The sequence below is a fragment of the Eschrichtius robustus genome, chromosome 4, assembly GCF_028021215.1.
Source record: "Eschrichtius robustus isolate mEscRob2 chromosome 4, mEscRob2.pri, whole genome shotgun sequence".
Taxonomy (NCBI): domain Eukaryota; kingdom Metazoa; phylum Chordata; class Mammalia; order Artiodactyla; family Eschrichtiidae; genus Eschrichtius; species Eschrichtius robustus.
In genome coordinates this window covers 78,799,002-78,821,044 of record NC_090827.1, presented here as the reverse complement: position 1 = coordinate 78,821,044, position 22,043 = coordinate 78,799,002, and the positions used below count along the sequence as shown (strand labels likewise).

The following is a 22,043-nucleotide window of genomic DNA, read 5'->3' as shown; positions in this document are numbered from 1 at the left end:
GTACATATGTCCATGCCACTCTCTCACGTAACTGACATTTTTTTGAGTCCCTGTTATGTACCAGGCACAGAGTTGTGTGCTGAGGATACAGAATTACTCATACACTGTCGTTATAGATTTAACCATATAATATTGTCACGATAGCTAGGACTGGTTAGAAGTTTAAAACTTTATGTAAAAAAAAGTACAAGAAGAAACTCCATAGGATTTATTAATCTTTTTCCTTCCTGTAGCTCCTAATAATATGACTTATACATTGTAGGCACCTGGTAACATTTTATTGACTAAATAAGTAAAGGTATGGTACATACATACATGTTTGTGTGTATGTGTGTGTATGTTGAAGTATATGTTTTGAGTTTGTGTGGTGGGACATGTGCTGTTAATAACTTCAGTCACATAAGTGCATGAATTCTGTTAAGTTCAAGGGCATTACTTTCTGGGAAGTTGAATTGTTTCTAATGTAGTTAAAATTAATATATTTGAGATAGTACTGTTATCTCTAGAATGTACATGTTCACACGGTAAGGAGCTTAATGCAAAACTTCATAGGAAAGAAGTCTGAAATGAATTGCTCTGCTAGAGCTCGTAACTTTTCTTTGCATAAATAATAAGTGTTTATAAAATTCTTTGTCCATTTCAAACACACTCATGCACAAATGCTACTTAATTTTTATTGAAGCTAAAAGGGTTAATGGTTAAACCATATTTGATTTTCATGTTGCTAGCTGTAGGGCATCAGGAGTAATGTTTACTTAAATCTGACTAAAAGTTCAAGGCCAGAGAGGGAAAAAAAGGTGGAAGAATTTTGTGTTGTTCTGAATTATCCCAGGAATAAAGTGTTCTCTGGAAAATCCAAATGAAGTATAAGTAAAGGCCATTTGTTTCTCAAGACTGAGATTTCAGCAATATGGCATGTAGTATGTGTTGTGTTACAAGTTACAGTCATTGTTTTGAAAATTACAGACCAGTTTCAACATCTGTTTTTTAGGCCGCTTAACTGTGGGCCAGAGCGAAGGCTGGTCATTCTAGGGTGTTTGAAATGAGCTCTAATGATTTCCAGGCTCAGAGAAACCTTTGTGCTGCAGCTGCTTATCAGAGAAGGGGTCTTTATATTTTGTGTACGAGACCAAATCTTCCACCATCTGTAGGAAGGGTCCCATCAGATGGCTGCCTTCAGAATCTTAAAGGTCTCAAAGCTAACAAAAATTGGCGTTAGGGTGAGAGGGAAAAAAGAGGGTTACAAAGGACAAATTATGAGATAATTGACCTTAGTTATTTTTAGGTAAATCCAGTTGGAATCATTACAAAGAACCTCATTTTTAAAGAGGATAATATTAATGCTAATATTTGTTTGTTATGGTAGGTGTGAGTTTATTCTCCTTTAGAAACTTTATTAGAAACAGTCACCTTTACAAAAAGCGTTCTGCTTCTGAAAATTTTAACATTAAATTTAACGAAGATGGTGAGCCTGCCTGTTAGCGGCCATTTGAGGGCCTGCTCTTGTTCCAAACACTGTTATTTATTGCCAGTTCTGCAACAACCCTGAAAAAGACTGTTGCCAGTTTTACAGATGAGAAAACTGAGTGTTCACAGAGGTTAAGTAACTTACCCTGGGTCATACACTTAGTAAATAACAGAGTCAGGACATGCTCCTGGGCCTGCTCTGCACGGACTCTTCCTGCTACTCCACACTGCCTGTCATGGTGCATTGCCTTTCTGATGACATGCTTCCACCTTCCCAGTGCCAAGTACACATTTATGATTAGAAAAAAAAAATCGTGTTTGTGTATGTATATGTGTCCATATGTGTGTGTGTGTGTGCGTGTGTGTGTATATATATATAATCCATATATATATATATGCATATATGAATACTTTTTAAAATAACATTAAAAATTATCACAGGCAATAATAACTTGGTCAGCAATATGACTTGGCTTTAGGTGTCACACTCCTGAATTACCACTTTTGCTAAGAGACCACAGTTAGGCTGATTTGTTTTTATATGGCTTATACTTTCACCTGATTCTGTCTCCTGTTATTCTCTCTCAGATTCCTTAACATCTTGACGCTATGTACAAATTCTAATTTAATAATTTGTATTAAACATATATTTCTAGAAACCAAAGCTCTTTAGCACACAGTGTTCTAAAAGATATTTTTATTCGTTCTAAGAGAGTTTACTGACATTAGGATGTACAAAATGTTGACTTCTATGCTGAACAAAAAGAAAAACTAGACTTGAAGGATTGAGAAAAATAGAAGTATGTCTGCATTTTCACGAAAGGACACGACAAGAGAGACAGGTCTAAGAAGGTAAAGATGACTACCATCAGTCCCAGTTTCCCTAGGTCCATTCTCTCCAGAATCAGAAAATGGAGGCAGAGCTTAATATGGATTTGAAGTTGTTCCCATGGTCCCCTCCCTCCAGCTTCCTCCAACCCCTTCCACCCCCTGCCCCGCCTTCCTCATCACACAGACAGTGTTAAGTTATTGGGATGTCAGAATTCAAGTATGTCCACAGGCAATTTTCTGCCTGCATTTTGTGTGGATATTGTGGAAGTTGTTTTTTTTTTCCAGTCTTTTTCATAATACTTTATTATCAGCGCCACTTTTCTAACAGGATTTGCTCACTTCGTGTTTCTTTGTCACATTTTGGTAATTCTCACAATATTTCAAACCCTCCACCAGCAAAACGTTATGACTTGCTGAAGACTCAGGTGATGGTTAGCATGTTTTAGCAATAAAGTATTTTAATTAAGGCATGTACATTGATTTTTTAGACATAATGTTATTGCACACTTAACAGACTACAGTATAGTGTAAACAACTTTTATATGCATTGTGAAATCAAAAATTCGTGGACTTGCTTTATTGTGATATTTACTTTATTGTATTGGTCTGAAACTGAACGTACGGTTCATATCATTGAGGTATGCCTGTATTCATAAATTTGCACATCTACTAAGAATGCCAATATGACAGTTTACAATTGCCTAATTTTCACTGGAAAATGGAAGTTGCTTTGATGTCACTCTGTTCTTAATGTTTATACCACTTCATTAGATGAATATATACTTTATGTGATTCAAAAACTTAAGAACCTTTATCTACTTTCCACTATGTCGTCATAAACCAAATATTTTTAATATATTTTTAGAATCTTAACTGTGTGCCTAAGATTTTATAAATAATCATAAGAATTTTGGTTGGAAATCTGAGATATACGAACATGCTTTTATCTAAAAAGTAAAACGAAGCTGCTGATTAAAATTTAAATCAGTTACAGCTCCCAATTTTTGAAGAAAAACAGCATTTATATAAAATTTCTACCCTATAACTGTGAAAGCACAGAACAGACTTGGCCCTTTAACATAATGTGTAATTATTATATATTTTGTATTCTTGTATTAGATCTAGTGCTAATTTGGGAACAGCATTGTTTTCCTCTCAGTTCAACAAATATATACTTTGCACCTATTCTGTGTAAGATGCTAACATTGGGGCTTCCGGTTTCGACTCAGGTCACATCTTTTGTAGCTTGAAGTCATTCAGAATCAACAATCCAGTTGTCAAGAAAACTTGTTTCTATTCTGATTTCAGTGATGAGGAACGATACAGATACAGGGAGTATGCAGAAAGAGGCTATGAGCGCCACAGAGCAAGTCGGGAGAAAGAAGAACGACACAGAGAAAGACGACACAGAGAGAAAGAGGAAACCAGACACAAGTCCTCTCGAAGGTTTGCTCTTTAATAGTGAATCATTTTGAAGCCAAGAGAAATTGATTTGACTTCAGGAAGTAAAAGCAAACATTTCTAAGTAACCACTAGAGCATATATGTGTTCCTAATTGGAAGACTATAGTTGGTTCCTTATAGGTTTCAACAAAGATATTGAAATCTAACCAGATTATAATTCCCATAAGTCAAAAATTAGCATGGAATAAAAAATATGAGAATTAGACTTACTACATTATCTTGGGTGGGGGAGAGGAATTTGTCATTTGAATCAGTTTTTAGTAGTAAATGTTATTAAACAAACTGATGTTCAGTTTAATCAAAGAAAATTCAGGGCCTTGTGGTTCCCCCCCCCACACCCCCAAAAAAATCAGCATTAAATTTTAATGCCTATTGTTTGCCTAAAATCAACTCTAGGAAGTATTTCCTGTTCTGATCTAGTGCTTCAGTTTCTAATTTGTAGTTAGTCTTTTAGAATAAAGTATATGGGGCCTGGCGGCCCTCTTGGCATAGTGGGCAGTGTGTCAGTCTCATAATCTAACGTATATGGTTCTTAGGGTTCTAGGAGAATATCAGTGAAGGTGAGCATTAAATGTAAATATAATCTCAGCATAAAAGTCACATAAAAAATGATTACTCCCCAAAATGTGTTTGAGAAAAAGAAAGTATTAGATTATTTAAAACCCACTGTTATACCGAGAATTTACCCAAAGTAGGTTGATCTGTCACTACTTAAACATTTTTAAGAATACACCTTTTTTCTTTAGTAATAGTAGACGTCGCCATGAAAGTGAAGAAGGAGACAGTCATAGGAGACACAAGCACAAAAAGTCTAAAAGAAGCAAAGAAGGAAAAGAAGCCGGCAGCGAGCCTGCCCCTGAACAGGAGAGCACCGAAGCTGCACCTGCAGAATAGGCGTGGTCGTGGCCTTTTGTGCACAGTAGTGCCGGAAGTAGATGCTATAAATCTTCTTGTTCTTCTGGATGATGTTTAAGAAATTTGCCTTTAATCTTGTTCTGTTTGTTAGTATGAAAATTTAACTGTTTTCTTCTGAAATAAAAGAGTGAATTTTTCATGTTAAGTTAAAAATCTTTGTCTTGTAATATTTAAAAAATAAAAAGACAGTAATGACTTTGTATCGAAGAAAGTAATGTGAATGAGTCACTTAGCAGGGAATTTAAAGAGCTATGTTTAGCTGTGTACATAATATCTGATTGATTGATAAAGGTCAAGGTTCCCTCTTGGCCAGTTTCCTTGAGTGAGTTAGTTAGTTAATCAAATACCAGTCTCTTAAGAAGTTGCACTGCAAAATGCATCAAAATGCACCTCTGAGTCGTCTTGAGATTAAAACTAGTCTTTCTTTTATATCATCACTGCTGTGGCACTGTTGCTTTGCATCTTAAAGAACTCCTCATACAGTTTTGATACTGCAACTTTTTGATAGCAGGTTTTCAGTGTTCTAAAATTTGGGTTCATGGTGAAACTAAAGGGGAACTTCTTTTCTATCCAAAGTAATAAAATCTAACGGCATTTGGGTGGCCTGTGAAATAACGTGCCCTAAATGTAGTTTCTGGCAGGCACATGGACAAATACTCGTCACTGTGACACAAATTTGAATTGCCTCAACGCCATCTTTTATGAGCTAGGTCAAGCTGGTTTGGCCTTTCTTGATGCTTCTTCCAAGGCTCATTGGTTGAGCAGCACGTAGAGTTTGTATACAGTTACTAGCTATACTGTGAATAAAAATAAATAAGAGCCTTGGATTAGTCATTTCCCATTACATTTAAGAAAGTACAAGTTGATATAATTCTGTGAACATTTTTAGGGATAGCCCTTAGAAGGTATTTGTCAGTGATGGTAGCAACATGGTTTTGAAAGAATGAATTACTAGGAACTTTTAGATAGTGATAATAGAAACGAACTTAGTATCACATACTAAAAGACAGCTACATAATTTTTGAAAAATATTTATTTCTCATTTGATGAACATTTTTCAGCAATGCACTTTTAAAATCCTCTGTCTGGAAATTGTTTTTAAAATGCCCATAATGTACCCTTTGCAGACCTCAGCATATACCAGATTTTAATTTAACTGTATGATTTGAATTCAGTGGGGGCATACAAACCATGTCAGCTGTTTAAGAGCTTTTTATTGAATAGAAAAATATAAACTTAAAGTTCAGAGTAATGAGAAATGCTCCACACTGAATAAAAACTATTAGTAATGTTTATATTTTGAGACTTATATTTTCTGAGGTGTAATTGGCTTTTCATTAGATCCTTTTTCTGACATTAAAGTTTATATTTTTACATTGTAGCCTTCAAATGCAAAAATTGACAAGATAAATAGATTGTTTCAACTTAGCTTATTTGTGATTTCCTGTTTTTCTATGACCCATCACTGATTCTATAAAAAAGTGCCAGGCCAAGAAGCAATGGTGAGAGTAATTTTTCCTTTAAGTTCTTTTAGCATCCTTGCCAAGCAAGCATGTATCATTCCTGATGTACTTCTGCCATTGACAGCAAGAAGAATATCACCACATCTAAAAAAAAATAAATAAGGCACATGATTAAAATTTTTGAGCCACGGCTGAAGTTAATGCAAGTTTTTGTGGTGGTCCTAGTTTTTGCTTCATCTGTCAGTTTTAGTCATATTATCAATACTTCTAATTAAGGTTCTCCCTACACCCCTCACTTAAATTCTTCAAATTCTATCGTTCAACTTGTTTTAGAAAGAATGCTAAAAGTATAGGAAGTTGCTGTATGGGACCAAGAGTTAACAAATCATTTTGGATTTCTTAGAAATGGAATGCTGCATAAATGTTTGAAATTTCTTACCAATAAAAAAAGATACAATAAATAGGTGCCTTATTTCAAATGGGGCCAGGCTTTTTGCACGTAATAAAACACAATCTTTGAATGTAAGTTTTTTGTTAAGTAGTCATTATTATTACCTGATTCTTCCATCGTTGTATGCTGGTGTTCCTTCAACAATGGATTTGATAAAAAAAGGTTTGTTCCCATTGTATTCTTCATAACCTCCTACAATGCAGAAGCCCAGACTTCCAGCTGTGTTTCTTCGCAGTATAACATCTTTACAGTTGTACAGGTACCTGAAATAAAACGAAATCAATGTAAATGCACAGTTAATTTGAACTCATAGTAATTACTGTGATTCATCTCCCATTCCCTTTATTGGCGTTATTTTTTTTAGGCTTAATAGCACTGGATGGGTCTCACTCAAAATTGTGTCATAGCCCAGTGACCTTTGTGCTTTTAGCTGGCTTTTTCTAATTGAACTCCTCTTTTCCAGAGCTAACCACACTTTTAAAAGTGACACCATCTATTATGTTCTGTTTATATGTCTACTGGGAAAGAATCATTTCTGGCTTAAAGAAGATTTAATTTCTCAACTTATATTAAAAAGTTAGTTATGCCTAAATCTTTACTGATGAACCACATTCGAGCATACTTACCGTATTTTTGTTTCCTTATGGATGTAAATAATTTTTAATGAAGGAAAAATTCTTTGAATAAATGGTTAATATCTCAGTGAAAAAAATTTAAATGTAACCCTAATTAATTCATTGGCTGAAGTTCTGACTTGAAAGATACCAGTTTATACATAGTTCTACATGTTTGATAGGTTGCATGCAGGCAGCGTAATATAGTGAATGGAGATTGAGGTGCATTTAAAGATTGTAAGAATGATTCATACTGAAGGAGAAAAAACTGGCGGTAAACTGAATAGCAAGTTATAACAGGAATGGGAGAAAGACCACAGGTCTTTTGTAAATGGGTAGAAGCCTCAGCTAAAATAGAAAATTAGATTGAGGAAGCTGTTCCTTTTATTATTCGGTGGCAGTTGGATCAGTGTTAACATAGGTGCAGGCTAAGTACAAAACTGTGTTACAGTTATGACAGAGGTATGTCAGCAGCTGGATTTGACTCCAAAATCCCCCAGTCCAGGAACTGGTTTGAAAGAGAATTAGCATTTTCATGTTGGTAAAAGTCAAGATTTGGTGATTTTGTTTATAAACTGTACCTTGAAATACTAATTTTTTTGAAAAACCAATAAAAAGTCTCTTGAGAAATGTTCTGGTGATGAAGTTGGTCATTACATTTGTTACTGACCTTGCTAATCAATGTAACATGAATTTTTCATGGCATTTCGACTCCCATTTGAAGTAAAACAAGCTTTGGGTTTGTCTGGTGGGTAACTTTAAAATGTGCTAAAATTCAACTCAATTTTGTTTTGTATCTGTTGTCATACATATATATCATTTACAATAATTTCTTTCGCTGAAATTGCTGAAAAATATGAATTTCATTAAATGAAACATAACCATATTTTTATTATAAAATATTCATTTGCTGTATTTCACAGTAATACTTGATGTTAGTAAATTCATCCTGTAGGAGTTGTGGTGTGTTTGACGCCACATTTACACAGTGGCTCACTGACTGCTCATGTTCAAAGCAGGTAATTGTTCCTCAGACACTAGAGCATTATGTTCCCACCTATGCCCAATGTTTGGAGGAGAGCTGGTGGGTGCTTCTTACCCAAGGTTATGATTAAATATGTCTTAACGTTCTTTAAAACATATAAATGGGTACATGGAGCAATACTCGAAACTAAGTATTTCTCACCCTTTTGGCCATTGGGTTTTTCATTAATTATCACTTTGGACCTTGACTCTTAATATTTTATTCCATGTGGACAAACTATAAAAATAATCATCTAAAATGTTTATGTTACCAATACAAAAATTTCAACATAACATTAATGAGTCATTCTCATTTTCTTACAAGCATATGGTGACATTTTCCCGAGGACATGTGATAGGTGATCTGGCAGGACACTGAATGCAGAAGTAGATATGAGAGTCCAGAGTTATCTTCTATTAAGCCAAACATTAAAGAGGTTTGTAAAAAACATACACTGCCACTCTTGTAATTTTTAAAAATACTGCTTCTTATAAAAGATGTTATTTATGTTAATATATAATGGATTATTTTAAATGAGTTAATAAAATTCTTCAGATTAATTTATCATAAGGTAAAATATTAGTAGGTATAACCTATATAAGCAAAAGCTCTTGGGGATCATCAATACTCTAAATAAGTGTAGGGGTCTTGAAACAAAAACTTTGGGCATTGCTGCTGTAGACATGTTTATCAAACTTGATGTTCCACTGGTATCTCAACCTCAACATGTCCAAAACAACTAATATCTCCTCATTCTTCCTTACTGTGTAAAATAATTACATTAATGGCCCCAAGTCATCACCCTTCCCTGGTATCATCCGTGCCACTTATTGTATAATTTTGTGGTGCCCTCCTCCAATTCTGGATTCAGCCATAAGATCATCAGTGGGATGTTGGCCAGAGCCAGCCAAATCTAGACCCAGGAGCATGGCCAGCCAAGATTAGCAGAGCCACCTAAACGACCCAGAAAGGGCTGCAAATGCATGAGGGAGCCAGCCAAGATCAATCACGCCTGGCCTGGATCAGCTGAAGCTGATCTGTGTCTGACGTTCCCTGTGGAATGGGCATTCTGCACATCAGAGGGGCCGCTCACTGTGGGCCCAGGGCTCTGCAGGCTTGGCCTGCACGCTCCAGATGTGGGCAGCCTCACTTCCATCTTCCCTCTTTGACTTTCACTTTCTGCTACTGAGGTTTTGTGGCTAGTTTGTTACGTACCATGACTGTGAAAAGTAACTGATACTCTTAACTCTCCTAGTTTGGTTATATCCTCCAGCTAGATGAAACATACCACCATTCACTCCAATGTATTTTCTAGGTTCCCAAAGCACCCTGTGCCTACATAATATTTTAATTATAACTTCTTTAATTTATAATTTTTAATAATTTACTATGACATGTTGTTGCTTACTATATTATGAAGTCCATGAGGGCTATTCCTAGAACTTACTCTATTGATTATTTCATTCAACAAATGCCTGCTAAGCAGAGCCATTTAAAGACCTACAGAGACACTAGGGATTCCTGTGGAGGCTCCACCCACTATTACAACAAACACATTAAAGTGCATTCATATCCCACTATAAATATAGGTGAGTTTCGGGCAATTATAAAAGACTAATTTTGCTCCTTAAATGACTTAGCCAGGAGCTACTCATTTGCTTCCTGATTGACTGTGACTTATTAGCAAACATCACACAGGGAAGGTAATGGTGGGAGGTGGGGAGGAGAATGGCAAGAAATTTGAGGCCTAAGAGGCTAAGCAAATGAAGAAAAATACATACTGTGCTGCTGGGTGCATGAAACATCCACTGAATGACAGAAATCTGAGGCGTTTACAGTCCTGCAGAACTTGTTTATGGTAGAGAGAGAAAGGGTAAGACTCAAATTATAAAAGCTAAATACAGGCTTCACATCCTCTTAAAGGATGCTCACCAAACATTGCATAGTGGTTAAGATCCCAACCAGGCAGCCTGGTTCAAATCCCAGTTCTGCAATATTAACTAGCATGTTACCTTGGGCAAGTTACTTAACCACTCTGTGCTTCAGTCTCCTATCTTTAAAGTGGGGATAATATTAGTACCTAGATCATAGGACTGAGGTGAGTTTTAAATGAGTGAAAAATGCAAAGAACATGTAAAGCTCTTAGCAGAGTGCCTGGCACACAGAAAAGGTTATATCAGTGTGAGCTACTGTTGCAGTTGTTATTTCTATCCCGGGTTTGGATGTACTTGACAGTGTCCCTGTCCTATAGTTAAAATGTAAAAGTTTTTGACTTAAAAAAAAAACAACCCATGATATTTGCCTCCCTGCTCTTCAATACAGACCAATCCTCATCAAAATGCTTTATGAAGTTCAGGAAAGTGAAAGGTTAAATTCTTACGCAAGAGAAGAAATGAGTTAATGTGTATTACTATCATACTAGTCTGGATGAGAGCATGTTTTTCAAAGACTTCCAGATGTGGAGTGTGGGCCCTGAGAGCCAACAGTGAATAAAGCAGAAGGTCTTCAGTGTTTTCTGAATCCCCTCCAATTGAATGGCATCTGATAATTTGTATAGCTTAGAGCCCATGTCTGGAGCTACTGCCCAGGGGTGCACAAAAGGCACCCCTGATAAGGGTGAGACATATTTGCAATGTCCTTAATAACCTACTTTTACTCTCTGCTACTGTTTATTATATCTGACACCCACTGGTTCAGCATACTAATGGTACCCTCTTCATATACATTCATTCTATGTGTTGGACTGCACTTGAGGACATGATCACAATGTCCTAGAAAAGAGATTGTTTGTTTCTAGACCTGCTGACATATCACTTTTCTTCACTGGTAGGGAATCTTAGGTAAGTGGCTGGATCATACTTTAGGGCAAATAGTTTTCCCTCAAAATCTGTTAAGCAAAAGGGGAAAAGGTTTGACTGGGTAAATGTATAACTTGGAGGGAAATGTCTTCTTTGTGAATTAAAAAAAAAAAAACGATTTGCAGCCTAAATCTCTAGTGGTTCCGGCAGGCAAGTAACTTTTGCTAAGGCCTGAAACTCTTAGGACATCACTAATGCCAAATGACTAGAGAGACATTTATGCCCATGGTATTGCATCAGTGAGGGAGAACCTGGCACCTTTGGGGCTCTATGCAGTCAAGATCAGAAATGCCAACCTGCAAGATGGCCCTGGTTCCTTCCTTTTATTATAAACCTCCAGCAAACAGCCACTCCAGGAAAAATTTAGCTCAAAGGTTAAAAAATGAACCAGAGACACATTATAAAAGAAAAGGCGGAGAGTAACAGTAAAAACAGTAACAGACAAAAACCACTCACCAGAAGAATGCTGCCACAGAAATTAAATGCTGCTAGAGAAAAGGAAATTTATAACCAACCCTGTTACTGTGAATTTAAAATACTTCTGAAACAATGGCTCTGTAAAAGAGATCAAGGCAGAGATATAAGATTTCAAGGGGAGATATAAGACAAGAGGAGAAGAAATGGGCCGAGAAGAAAGACGTGGAAGGGAAAAATAAGAACACAGAAATGAAAGTGACTACAAAGATGTACTACTGAAAACACAGTAAGGGTTATGAAGGACAGATCAAAACAAGCAAAGAAAGCAGAATGAAAGTAAACAGAATTGAAAAGGATTCAAGAGAAAATGAAAGATATAAAACAAAAAGAGGTAACAAATACATATCTGGACTCCCTGAAAAGAAGACGCCAAATAACAGAACATTTATCTTGAACGTTAGGTAGAAAGACCAAGCCACACAGAGAAGGAAAGAAATGAGGCAGGCCTCACTTCTCCACATCACCACTCAGTGAGAGTCAGTGATGCAATGCCTACGAAATCCAAAAAGAGGTGATCAGATAGTTTTATAACTAGGTAACCTATCACAGGGTTGTACAGATATAGCATGATTTCTTTATCCAGTTCCTGTTGGTAGTGGACACAACAACAGCGCAATGAGCATCACTGTACCTTCCTTATGAATTCTTTTTGCAACATTGCTTATGAAAGATGAAAACAGCCTAAGTGTCCACTACCAACAGGACTGGATGAATCAATATGGTACTTCTATACAAGAGAATACTATCGACAATAGAAAAGAAGGAGGCAGCTTGATGTGTACTGATGTGAAATGATACCCAAAGTATATTCTTAGATTAAAAAAAAATTACGGTACATCACAGTGTGTATGTTACCATTGTACGTGTGTGTGTACATATATACCTAGACTAGGGGTCAGCAAACTACAGCCCAGCCCAACACCCAATTTTATAAATAAACAGGCATGCCCATTCATCTATGTATTGACTGTCTATGGCTGCTTTCACACCACAACAGCAGAAATGAATAGTGGCAACAGAGACAGCATGACCCTCCAAATCTGCACTCTCTGGCCCTTTTCAGAAAAAGTTTACCAACCTCTGACATAGACACTCCCTGGGAAATTACACAAGTCATTGGTAACTGCGACCTCTGTTGAGCAGATCTGAGGCGCCAAGGGTGGAAGACTCACTTTCACTCTCTCTCTACCCTTTGGTGCCCTCTGAATGTTCACTGTGCTTATTACTACGAGGAGAAGAGGGGATGAAGGAAACTAAGAATTGCCAGGGTGACTGCAAACCAGTGTTGTCTTTGCTGGCTTCATACTTTCTATTCTTTTAGAGGAAATGAGCAAAATCCAGATTGGACTTCTGATAAGAGCAGGGAAGTGCTGTGCCCAAAGTCAAGGGCAAAGGTAGAGGGAGAGAAAGCCATTCACTTGGTTGTATGTGAAGTAAAACACATCTCACATTTGTTCTGTCTTTACATGAATGAACGGCAAGGAACTCTGTTTTATAAGACAAGTAGCTTTCAAGCACAAAACTTTTATTTAAATGATCCATTTTAATAGATTGAAGTTTTAGAAATTTTTTTTTTCATACGATTTCAGTTAAAGTAACATCTCTTCTTCCACCCAGGAAGAAAATTTTTTAAAAAACTTAAAAAAAATTTTAAACTCAATGCTCAGTTTTTAACTTAAAATGTACTCATTTAAAAAATATTTTATCAACTAGTGAAGGCTAAAAAGGGAATCTCAGTGTGTATTTGAGGTAGGGATGTTTTTTAAAACCTCATTTAAAATTAAGAGAGAGAGAGAGAGACCAACCTATCTCCACCCTCGAGAAAAATGTACTAAAACCAAACATCCTACTTTCATTCATTTAATCCTCTGCCAGCATATCATCATCAGTGACTCTAATGTTTAACATTTAAGTCGTGTATTTGGAATTATTAAGGCAATCCTTTGAAGGCCAAGAGCTTACACTCTGATGCAGGTGAGCAAACCCCAATTTATCTGTCCTTCGAATATTTGATTTCTGTATCTAGCCATTTAGCAAGGCTGCCCTCAAATCCTTTCCTGAACTTTCTGAAACATTTATCTGGCTCCCCTCTAAGGCTCTAGTTACATCTCACTGAGATGACAAACTAGCTGCTTCCTGAAGGTTTACACAAGGACTTTTCAAGAGCAGGAACAAGGGAGAGGTGATCTGAGACAGGCCCTCAATCAACACAGGACCCAACATCTGGGCAAAGGCAAAATGTGCTGCTGCGTTGCTCTGGGTTTAGCTGGGGCCACCGGAGAGCTGGAGAGGTGAAGCCACAGACGGGTTTTACCTCATTGCAAGTTCCTAGGCCCGCCACTAGCCAATTGGGAAAAGGTGACCTTGCCCTGCTCCAGAGTGTGTGAAAACAGCGCCCTCTCTCTGTCGACTGAGCTTCCTGACGCACAAACAACCCACACAGTCGAACGTGGCAGCCCTACGAGCTCCTCGAAGGCCGAACAGTGTTTCCACACCCAGGCTTTCGTCCCTGCCCAAGAATTACTGCAGTTTCAGTTACAAAAGGGAACACAAATTCTTTCAAATAGACCCGCAACCAAGCCTGGACCTCATTAACATGTCAGTGCCCTGAATCAGCCCAAGAGAGTGAAACAGTGATCTAAGAACTATCATCGTTTCCTCCCACACCTCCGCAAGGAGGTCACGCTGGGACTCACCGTGGTAATTCCAGCCACATGACCCAGGAGGGGGACCGGTTGCCAGGTGGGGCCGTGACTCTGTGGTTGGAGTCCAGCGCTGCTGGGCTGCTGCCTTCTTCCTGGGGCTCACGTTCTCTGACTTCCAAAGCTTTAAGTACCACCGAGGAGGATGTGCTTTTCAATAAAGCAACCGCCTCGCTCCGGCTGATCTCTGTTAGTTCGATCCCGTTCACATTCAACAAAACGTCACCTAGTGACCGGAGAAGCAGAAGCCATTCTTAGTGAGAGTGCAAACTGGAAAGGCAAAGGGGCAGGGACTGACTGGGATGCGGGTACGTGGGGAGGGCAAGGGGCACTTCCTTAGCCTCACGTCGACATGCGGCTGGGTTTTCACACATCAAGTCGCGAGCAGTGCGCATGTGCCAAGGCGCTGGTAAATCACGTGGGGGGGATTCTAAAGCACACCTATTGGTATTTGGCTCTTGCCTTAAAAAGGGGGAGAGGGAGGGAGGAAAGAAGGAAGGAAGGAAGAGAGGGAGGGAGGAAGGAAGGAAAGAAGGAAGAGAGGGAGAGAGGGAGGGAGGGAGGAAGGAAGGAAAGAAGAGAGGGAGGGAGGAAGGAAGGAAAGAAGGAAGGAAGGAAGAGAGGGAGGGAGGAAGGAAAGAAGGACGAGAGGGAGGGAGGGAGGGAGGGAGGGAGGAAGGAAGGAAAGAAGGAAGGAAGGAAGAGAGGGAGGGAGGGACGAAGGAAGGAAGGAAAGAAGAGAGGGAGGGAGGGAGGAAGGAAGGGAGGGAGGGAGGGAGGAAGGAAGGGAGGAAAGAAGTGAGGGAGGGAGGAAGGAAGGAAGGAAAGAAGAGGGAGGAAGCGAGGAAGGAAGGAAGGAAGGAAGGGAGGAAGGGAGGAAGGGAGGAAGGAAGGAAGGAAGGGAGATAAAATAGCCACGTTCACTATTTAATCAAAGAAAACCTTTTTTTTTTTCTTTTCTTCCCATTTTTAGCACAAAGGCGGAGCATGTGGCAAAAGCGCCCACCACCCACACGGAGCCAGGCATGTAGTAGGCACCCAATAAATAAGGGTTGAATGAATAAATAATAAGCTTCCCATGAGAGAGTCTGACAGATGAGTCTGCGGCAGTTAAGAACAATGGGCCTGGAACTGTGTTCCTAAAGAGGTGGGAAGAAGAGGTTCCGTTTCTATCCAGTGCGAAGGTGCTGACAGCTACCACTGGTTAAGCCCCTACTGTGTGCGGGCCATCCTATCATATAACCCTCTGCTCACGTTCTCTCACTAATAAGTCACTTCGTGGTTGACCACATCGTTCCCCACCTGGGTGCTTGGGTGAAAAAGAAAAGAGAAACTAAAGTACATACCTCCCCTACCCTCCATTTCCTATCTTTTTATCTCCCTCCTTTAAATATCAACTTTCTCACACAGAATAACCGTAGCAAGAGTAAAAGGACAGGAGGAGAAAGATGGGAAAGGCCTTGAGTTCATCCTGAACCCCAGAGAAGCACCGTTAGGTTGGCTGACTGAACCCCTTCACACATGCCATCCCCCTGTGGCCCCTCAGGCTGAGCAACTGTACTTCAAAAACTCCACATTTTATTTCTTGAATCTGAACACCCTGAAAGGGCATATCGGCTCAACCATCAGCTACCCATCCATGGGAACTGACATTACTATCAAAGATACAAATTGGACATCTCCTTCCTTCACTCTAAGGAGCCCAAGTCACATAAGATTAAAGTAGTGAAACACTTTTCATCAATGGGAAAGTACCTGGCTTGGTATTTTCACTTAATAAATATTCACTGAATCAAAATCCATCAAATTATTTCTCCTATCCAACCCATAAATGGAACGATTCATGAACAGTTTCATCACTGGATCAATCCACCGAAGAATTACTTAGAATGAATGGAACCAAATTATGCCAGTTAATCAAGGCAACTTGCTCATAACTGTAGCTCTTCCCTATTAATTCTTGGCATTGTTTGCAGATACTCACTTTACCAGCAAGCAAGGTGGCCCACATCAACCCACATGAACCAAGAGGGGTGAAACCCAGTCCAGGAACTATACTCAAACCAATCATGGTCAATGGGTAACAGATGCCCTGGCCAGATCACCCTCACATTCTCTTGTTAATTCTGGAAACAGTTACCTAACCCAGTAAGCTGCTAATTCCTTTTAACACTCTGCTGCCCCAGTACCTTAAGTCTCTTTACTTTTTACCTGTTTTTATTCTTCCGTCTCTGCTTATGACTCCTCCGGGCTCAACACTGATGACGTAGATTGGCAAATTCCACTCCCTATGTGATGCTCCCCCTGCAACGGTCATGCCGAGTGATTCACTGGGGTCTTTTTGGACACTTACCACCTTCTCATGACAAGTGACCGCAGGGTGGAGGGGCTGAAGGTGCAGACAGAAAAACAAATATAGCACATTTGTTCACAAGTGGGTTTGCATTTCTTTTTTTTTTTTAGAAAGTAAATCATCACCTTTTTTGACCAGGATTCTTTCTTTATTTATTTATGGCTGTGTTGGGTCTTCGTTTCTGTGCGAGGACTTTCTCTAGTTGCGGCAAGTGGGGGCCACTCTTCATCGCGGTGCGCGGGCCTCTCACTGTCGCGGCCTCTCTCGTTGCGGAGCACAGGCTCCAGACGCGCAGGCTCAGTAATTGTGGCTCATGGGCCCAGCCGCTCCGCGGCATGTGGGATCCTCCCACACTAGGGCTCGAACCCGTGTCCCCTGCATTGGCAGGCAGATTCTCAACCACTGCGCCACCAGGGAAGCCCCTGCATTTCTTACATACAAAAAACTACCACGATTGCATAAATATATGATGGTGGTTCTTGGTCGTACATAGAAGGAGGGAGAGAGAGGGAGACAGATGCAGAGAACTCCTCACTTGGTCCTCACTCAACAGAGTTACATTACCCCAAATTCCATAGGCTGACTCAGAGAAAATTTATATTCCAAATGGGAGAAGTAAAAAATGGGAAGAGGAATAGGTTGGAGACCACTGGAGAAATATTAAGTATACAAAGTGAACTGCACCCAAAATTTTTCAGGTGACCCATTTATTCCTGATACAGTGAGTCAACATTTCGTAAAACTCTTGTCATGCATGAATATCAGGAAGTTTTTCTAAGTTAAAAGGTAACCATATTTAAATTAAATAATCCCAGTTTAATTTATGCAGGTAATGAATTACAGAAATCCTCAAAGAAAAATAATGAATTTCCTAGATATTATACTCTAAAAACTCACCGATATCTAGGTTTGCCCCAGCTGACAACTTTACTCTTACTTTAGCAGTCCTAAATAATGTGCAGTTATAGCCTTTAATTTTATTACATAAAACATATACATTATATAATACACATTGTAGACCAACTTTTCAAAAGCAAATTAATTGTGATTTGATTCAACAACACTAGATTAAAAACATTGAAGCCACATTCAACGTTATCTTGAAGCAATAGGAGTAGGTCAAGGGTACTGCTTTATCAATGAATATGTATCAATATATATTTTTCTAAAAAGTTATTCTCCTTCCTGCTTGGGCAGTGACCTAGGAGACTAGGTGGGCATTTGCACTGCAAATAAATACTTATAACCCTTGATCAAACCTCAAAGAAGTCTATGGTTCAAAACGTAGCTTATAGTTCTATCTAAAGAAAGAAAATTTAAAAACACATCTGACAAAAATAACCAAGCTACAGAACAAAATATAAGTACACTACCTTTCATTTAAAAAAAAAAAAAAGGAGGGAAATAAGAATTTGTACTGATATTTGCATTTTCATAAAGAAATTCTGGAAGAAAAAGTGGTTTCATGGGGGTGGAGGGGGAAACTGGGCAGATCAGGGAAGGGTGAGAAACTTAATATATACTTTCCATTTTTTGAACCCTGTGAATATATTATCTATGCAACAAATCAAATGAATTATAATTAAACTTCTGTAAATTTGATGGTTGACATCATATAGAACTAATGCTTGCATGTACAGAATCAATTTTTAATGCTTCATTATGAAGCAAGCCTAGGATTTTTGTGCATTTATTATCTGATGATTTCCTATGGTTTTAAATAACCCACGTCTGTTTTAATGGCCTTATTGTATACGGTAATGCCCTGTGACTGTATCCCTAGCCCTGAACATTGTGTTTAACACATTGATGATGGTAAGTACATGTTTGTCGAATAAATGGATGGATGAATTGCAAATTGCCACATTGTTTTTGATAGTAATAGAATAATAAATTGGAAATTAAGATTATAGCAAGGTATATGTTACAATTAGTACTTGTAAGGTCTGGGTTGTGTTTATATAAACCTTAGAACTTTGAAGTGCCCTGTAGAGACTGGTTGTCAGATGAGGGCTGTAAAACTGAAATGGGGCTTTCTTCAGAGAAAAGTTTCAAGACAAGACAAGCAAGTAACAGTATGAACATAGTGGTCCTAGCATTCCAGCTGAGGCAAAGGAGTAGACTTGGAGGGGATCTCAAGATCTGTCCTTAGTACATGACTTTTCCTTTTTAAAAAGCAATTAGATTCAGGATGTCTCTTCCTTTAACCACAAATAGCTCTCAAAAGATCCCAGCTTGGAGATGCAGGCAGTTCTGAAATGCCCCCAACTCAGGGCAAAGCTCTAAACCCAGAGACTCCAACAGGCTGCCCTGCTGCTTCAGCTTGTTTCTGGGGATATTCATAAGGCATTTACTCCCTGTGCTCTCAAAGAAGGGCTTAACTCTATTATTTCCAGGGGGCCTGGGGTATTGTAGGGGTAGTTAGTCAATCTCTCAAGGTGATGCCTTATACACATATGGAATGCTCTGGAAAATAAGGACATCTTTTTGATGTAAATACACACACACACACACACACACACACACACTTTATCTCTTCTTGAACAGCTGCCTAGTATTTCATCGTGTGAATATGCCATATCCACCATTAATGACCTTTTGGGTTTTTTACAGTCTTTCACAAAATTAAAGTGTCACTGTGACTATCCTTAGACACACATATCTTGTGCACTTGTGTAAATATTTCTTCAGGCTAATGTCCTAGAAGTATAACTGCTAAATCAAAGAGCCTGAGCGTTTAACATTTTGATAGATATTGATAAATTACCTTTGAAACAGCTCTATCATTTATAATCTCAACAATATGCTGTGAAAATGCTAATTTCCCACAATTCATCCAGTACTGGGTTTTAGCAATACAGTATTTATAATGTTTACCCAGGTGAAAAAAATTCCGATAATTTAATTGCCTTTCTAGTAGGAAGTCTGAACATCGTTTGTTGCTATTTGGGTTCTAAAAGTAATAAGCGAGAGATTTTATAAAACTGTAATCACTCCAGGTTCCTCTGACTTCATCTATAAAATGGGTCAGAATGCCCACATGCTGCAAACCTGTGGCTAAAAGAAATGCAGTTAAATGGAAGATATGGCTTTTATCTGAGAATACTTTGGTTAAAAAATGTGTTACTAAATTCATGTAAAAGCAGCAAAATTACATATCCTATGAAATATTCCAGAAGTTCCATTGGCTTCTCTCCTGCCACTCCAGTTAATAGGGAGTATTACTGAGGCTTTAATTATTTTGTCATGAATAAATATTGCCTGAATAATGTACAGACTGGCCAGATACTCCTTTAGGAAAAGAAAAAATTATTTGTTGTTTACTTCCATGTGTCAGGCCAGGCAAACCGAGGCTCACCATTAAAAAAAAATTTGATCAGTGAATCGCAACTGGCAGGAGAAAGATTGAGTGCTGAAATCTAGGATGTCTGGCCCTAAATCCTTGCTCTCCCCTGTACACCGCTCTGCTTTTAGAGGTACCATTTAAACACGTGATATAAATTAATCTATCAAGTTTCAGGTGACGGTGGAAAAACACACATGAAAGAATTAATTACCCAATTATTCCAGAAAGAATTTGTCTCACTGAATAGAGAACTCAAACCAAATTTGATGCTGTCAAATAAAATACATGACATGTAAGATTTGAATGCTGAAAGCTATGTCCTCCTGGCTGCAGAGGTGTGCTGTCTGTGCTTTCAGATACAAGTCCCTGGAGACAAAGTCTTTCCATCACACCTCCTCAGTGCTCACCAAGCAGTCTCGCTGCACTGAGCACAGGCATGCTTTGTCGAGCTGGTACAGCTGTGCTCAGCACGAATGTCTGGGCTACCCCCAAATCAAGGTGTCCTGTGCCTCCGACAGCCACTGGGTTCCCCGCCAGAGAGAGATCCACGTTAGGGACAGAAAAACCCAAGTCATCATCCCCCGACACCCCGAACCCTTCACACCCGGAGTTGCCTAACTTTGGTTGGGAGAAGAAGAGCTACATACGACAGAGATCTTCTTCTCCATCCGTGTTCTGTCCCCACCCCCTTCCCTACTGTGGAGACCTCAGAATATTCCCTAATGTTTAAAAATATAATTTTTTATGACACAGTTCAAACTGATTAAAAAGTATCACGGGCACCTGTATACTCATCATTCAGCTCTTAAAATACGTTATGGAATGTTCGCTTGGGATTTTTAAAAGAAAACATTTCAGACGTATAATAAAAGTATAAAGATGAACATAATGACCTACCCGTGTACTCTGCAACGCAGCATCAGAAATACAGGTTCTGTGTGCAGCTCAAGTCCCTCTGTGATTTTCCTCTGGTCACGTTCCCTTTCCTCTCCCACAGAGGTAACCACACTCCTAAATTTGGTGCCTATCATTCTTTAACTTTTCAATTGGCTAAAAACTTCTCTGTCTCACAAATCTTGGTTTGCCTTCTTTGGTATTTCTTTGAATCATTTAAGCTCTTACTTTCAAAAAGCCATGTTGATTCCTAAATAAAACAAAACTTTAGTAGGATCATAAAAAACTAAATCATCAAATGTCTATATGTCTTAGTTTAATTTTAAATATGCCAGTGTGTGTGTGTACATTTCAGAAGGCAGATAGAACTATAAATTAAAATGAAAATAATTACAATTTCCCACTAGGCCAGTCTGTTATATATGTTTTCCAGGAACTGGACACATGACAGGAGGTTGCAGCAAAAATTTTATCAGATTACCCCGGCTGTTTCCATCATTCATGATGGTTAGGCAGAAGGGATTTTGAAGCCCACAGTGCTGGTGGAAGCTGCATTCTTAGTGGTGTAATGAACCAGAATATAATATGGTCTAGTTAACTCAACTATAATTAGATTAAAACTTTAATTAATTGAGCTAATAAGCTAGTTTTCCATTAATAAATACCACTGGGGCTTCCCTGGTGGCGCAGTGGTTGAGAATCTGCCTGCCAATGCAGGGGACGCGGGTTCGAGCCCTGGTCCGGGAAGATCCCACATGCCGCAGAGCAAATGGGCCCGTGAGCCACAGTTACTGAGCCTGCACGTCTGGAGCCTGTGCCCCGCAACAAGAGAGGCCTGCGCACCGCGATGAAGAGTGGCCCCCGCTCGCCGCAACTAGAGGAAGCCCTCGCACAGAAACGAAGATCCAACACAGCCATAAATAAATAAATAAATAAATAAATAAATAAATAAATAAATAAAATTAAAAAAAAAAAAGCCTGTGTAAGAAACACATAAGAAATTAAAAAATAATAATAATAAAAATACCATTGGTTTAATTTAAACACTAATGGTATTTATTAGCAAAAAGACACCAGGGAGTCCTTATCCATAAAAGGTTTTAGCAGGAGGTACTTGGTTTTTCTAGATTGTTTATTGTAAATAAACCTGAAATTTATGGATTTATGGGGCATGGCTGTCTGGCT

The 22,043-nt window shown here is 38.7% G+C and overlaps 2 protein-coding genes across 36 annotated transcripts in view; one reads left to right on the top strand and one right to left on the bottom strand.

The window, feature by feature from the left end:
• Positions 1-7,834, top strand: part of FIP1L1 (factor interacting with PAPOLA and CPSF1) — a 68,057-nt gene extending 60,223 nt beyond the window's left edge. For all 30 annotated transcript variants that reach the window (XM_068542974.1, XM_068542979.1, XM_068542977.1 and 27 more), the window contains 2 exons: positions 3,607-3,744; positions 4,508-7,834. In XM_068542974.1, coding sequence (XP_068399075.1) covers positions 3,607-3,744; positions 4,508-4,734 — 365 coding nt within the window. In that variant the 3' untranslated portion in view covers positions 4,735-7,834. The remainder of the gene's footprint in view (positions 1-3,606; positions 3,745-4,507) is intronic.
• LNX1 (ligand of numb-protein X 1) overlaps positions 6,089-22,043 on the bottom strand; it is a 219,056-nt gene continuing 203,101 nt past the window's right edge. For all 6 annotated transcript variants that reach the window (XM_068542948.1, XM_068542943.1, XM_068542945.1 and 3 more), the window contains 4 exons: positions 16,477-16,654; positions 14,260-14,491; positions 6,695-6,853; positions 6,089-6,283 (listed from right to left, as the gene is read on the bottom strand). In XM_068542948.1, coding sequence (XP_068399049.1) covers positions 6,148-6,283; positions 6,695-6,853; positions 14,260-14,491; positions 16,477-16,654 — 705 coding nt within the window. In that variant the 3' untranslated portion in view covers positions 6,089-6,147. The remainder of the gene's footprint in view (positions 6,284-6,694; positions 6,854-14,259; positions 14,492-16,476; positions 16,655-22,043) is intronic.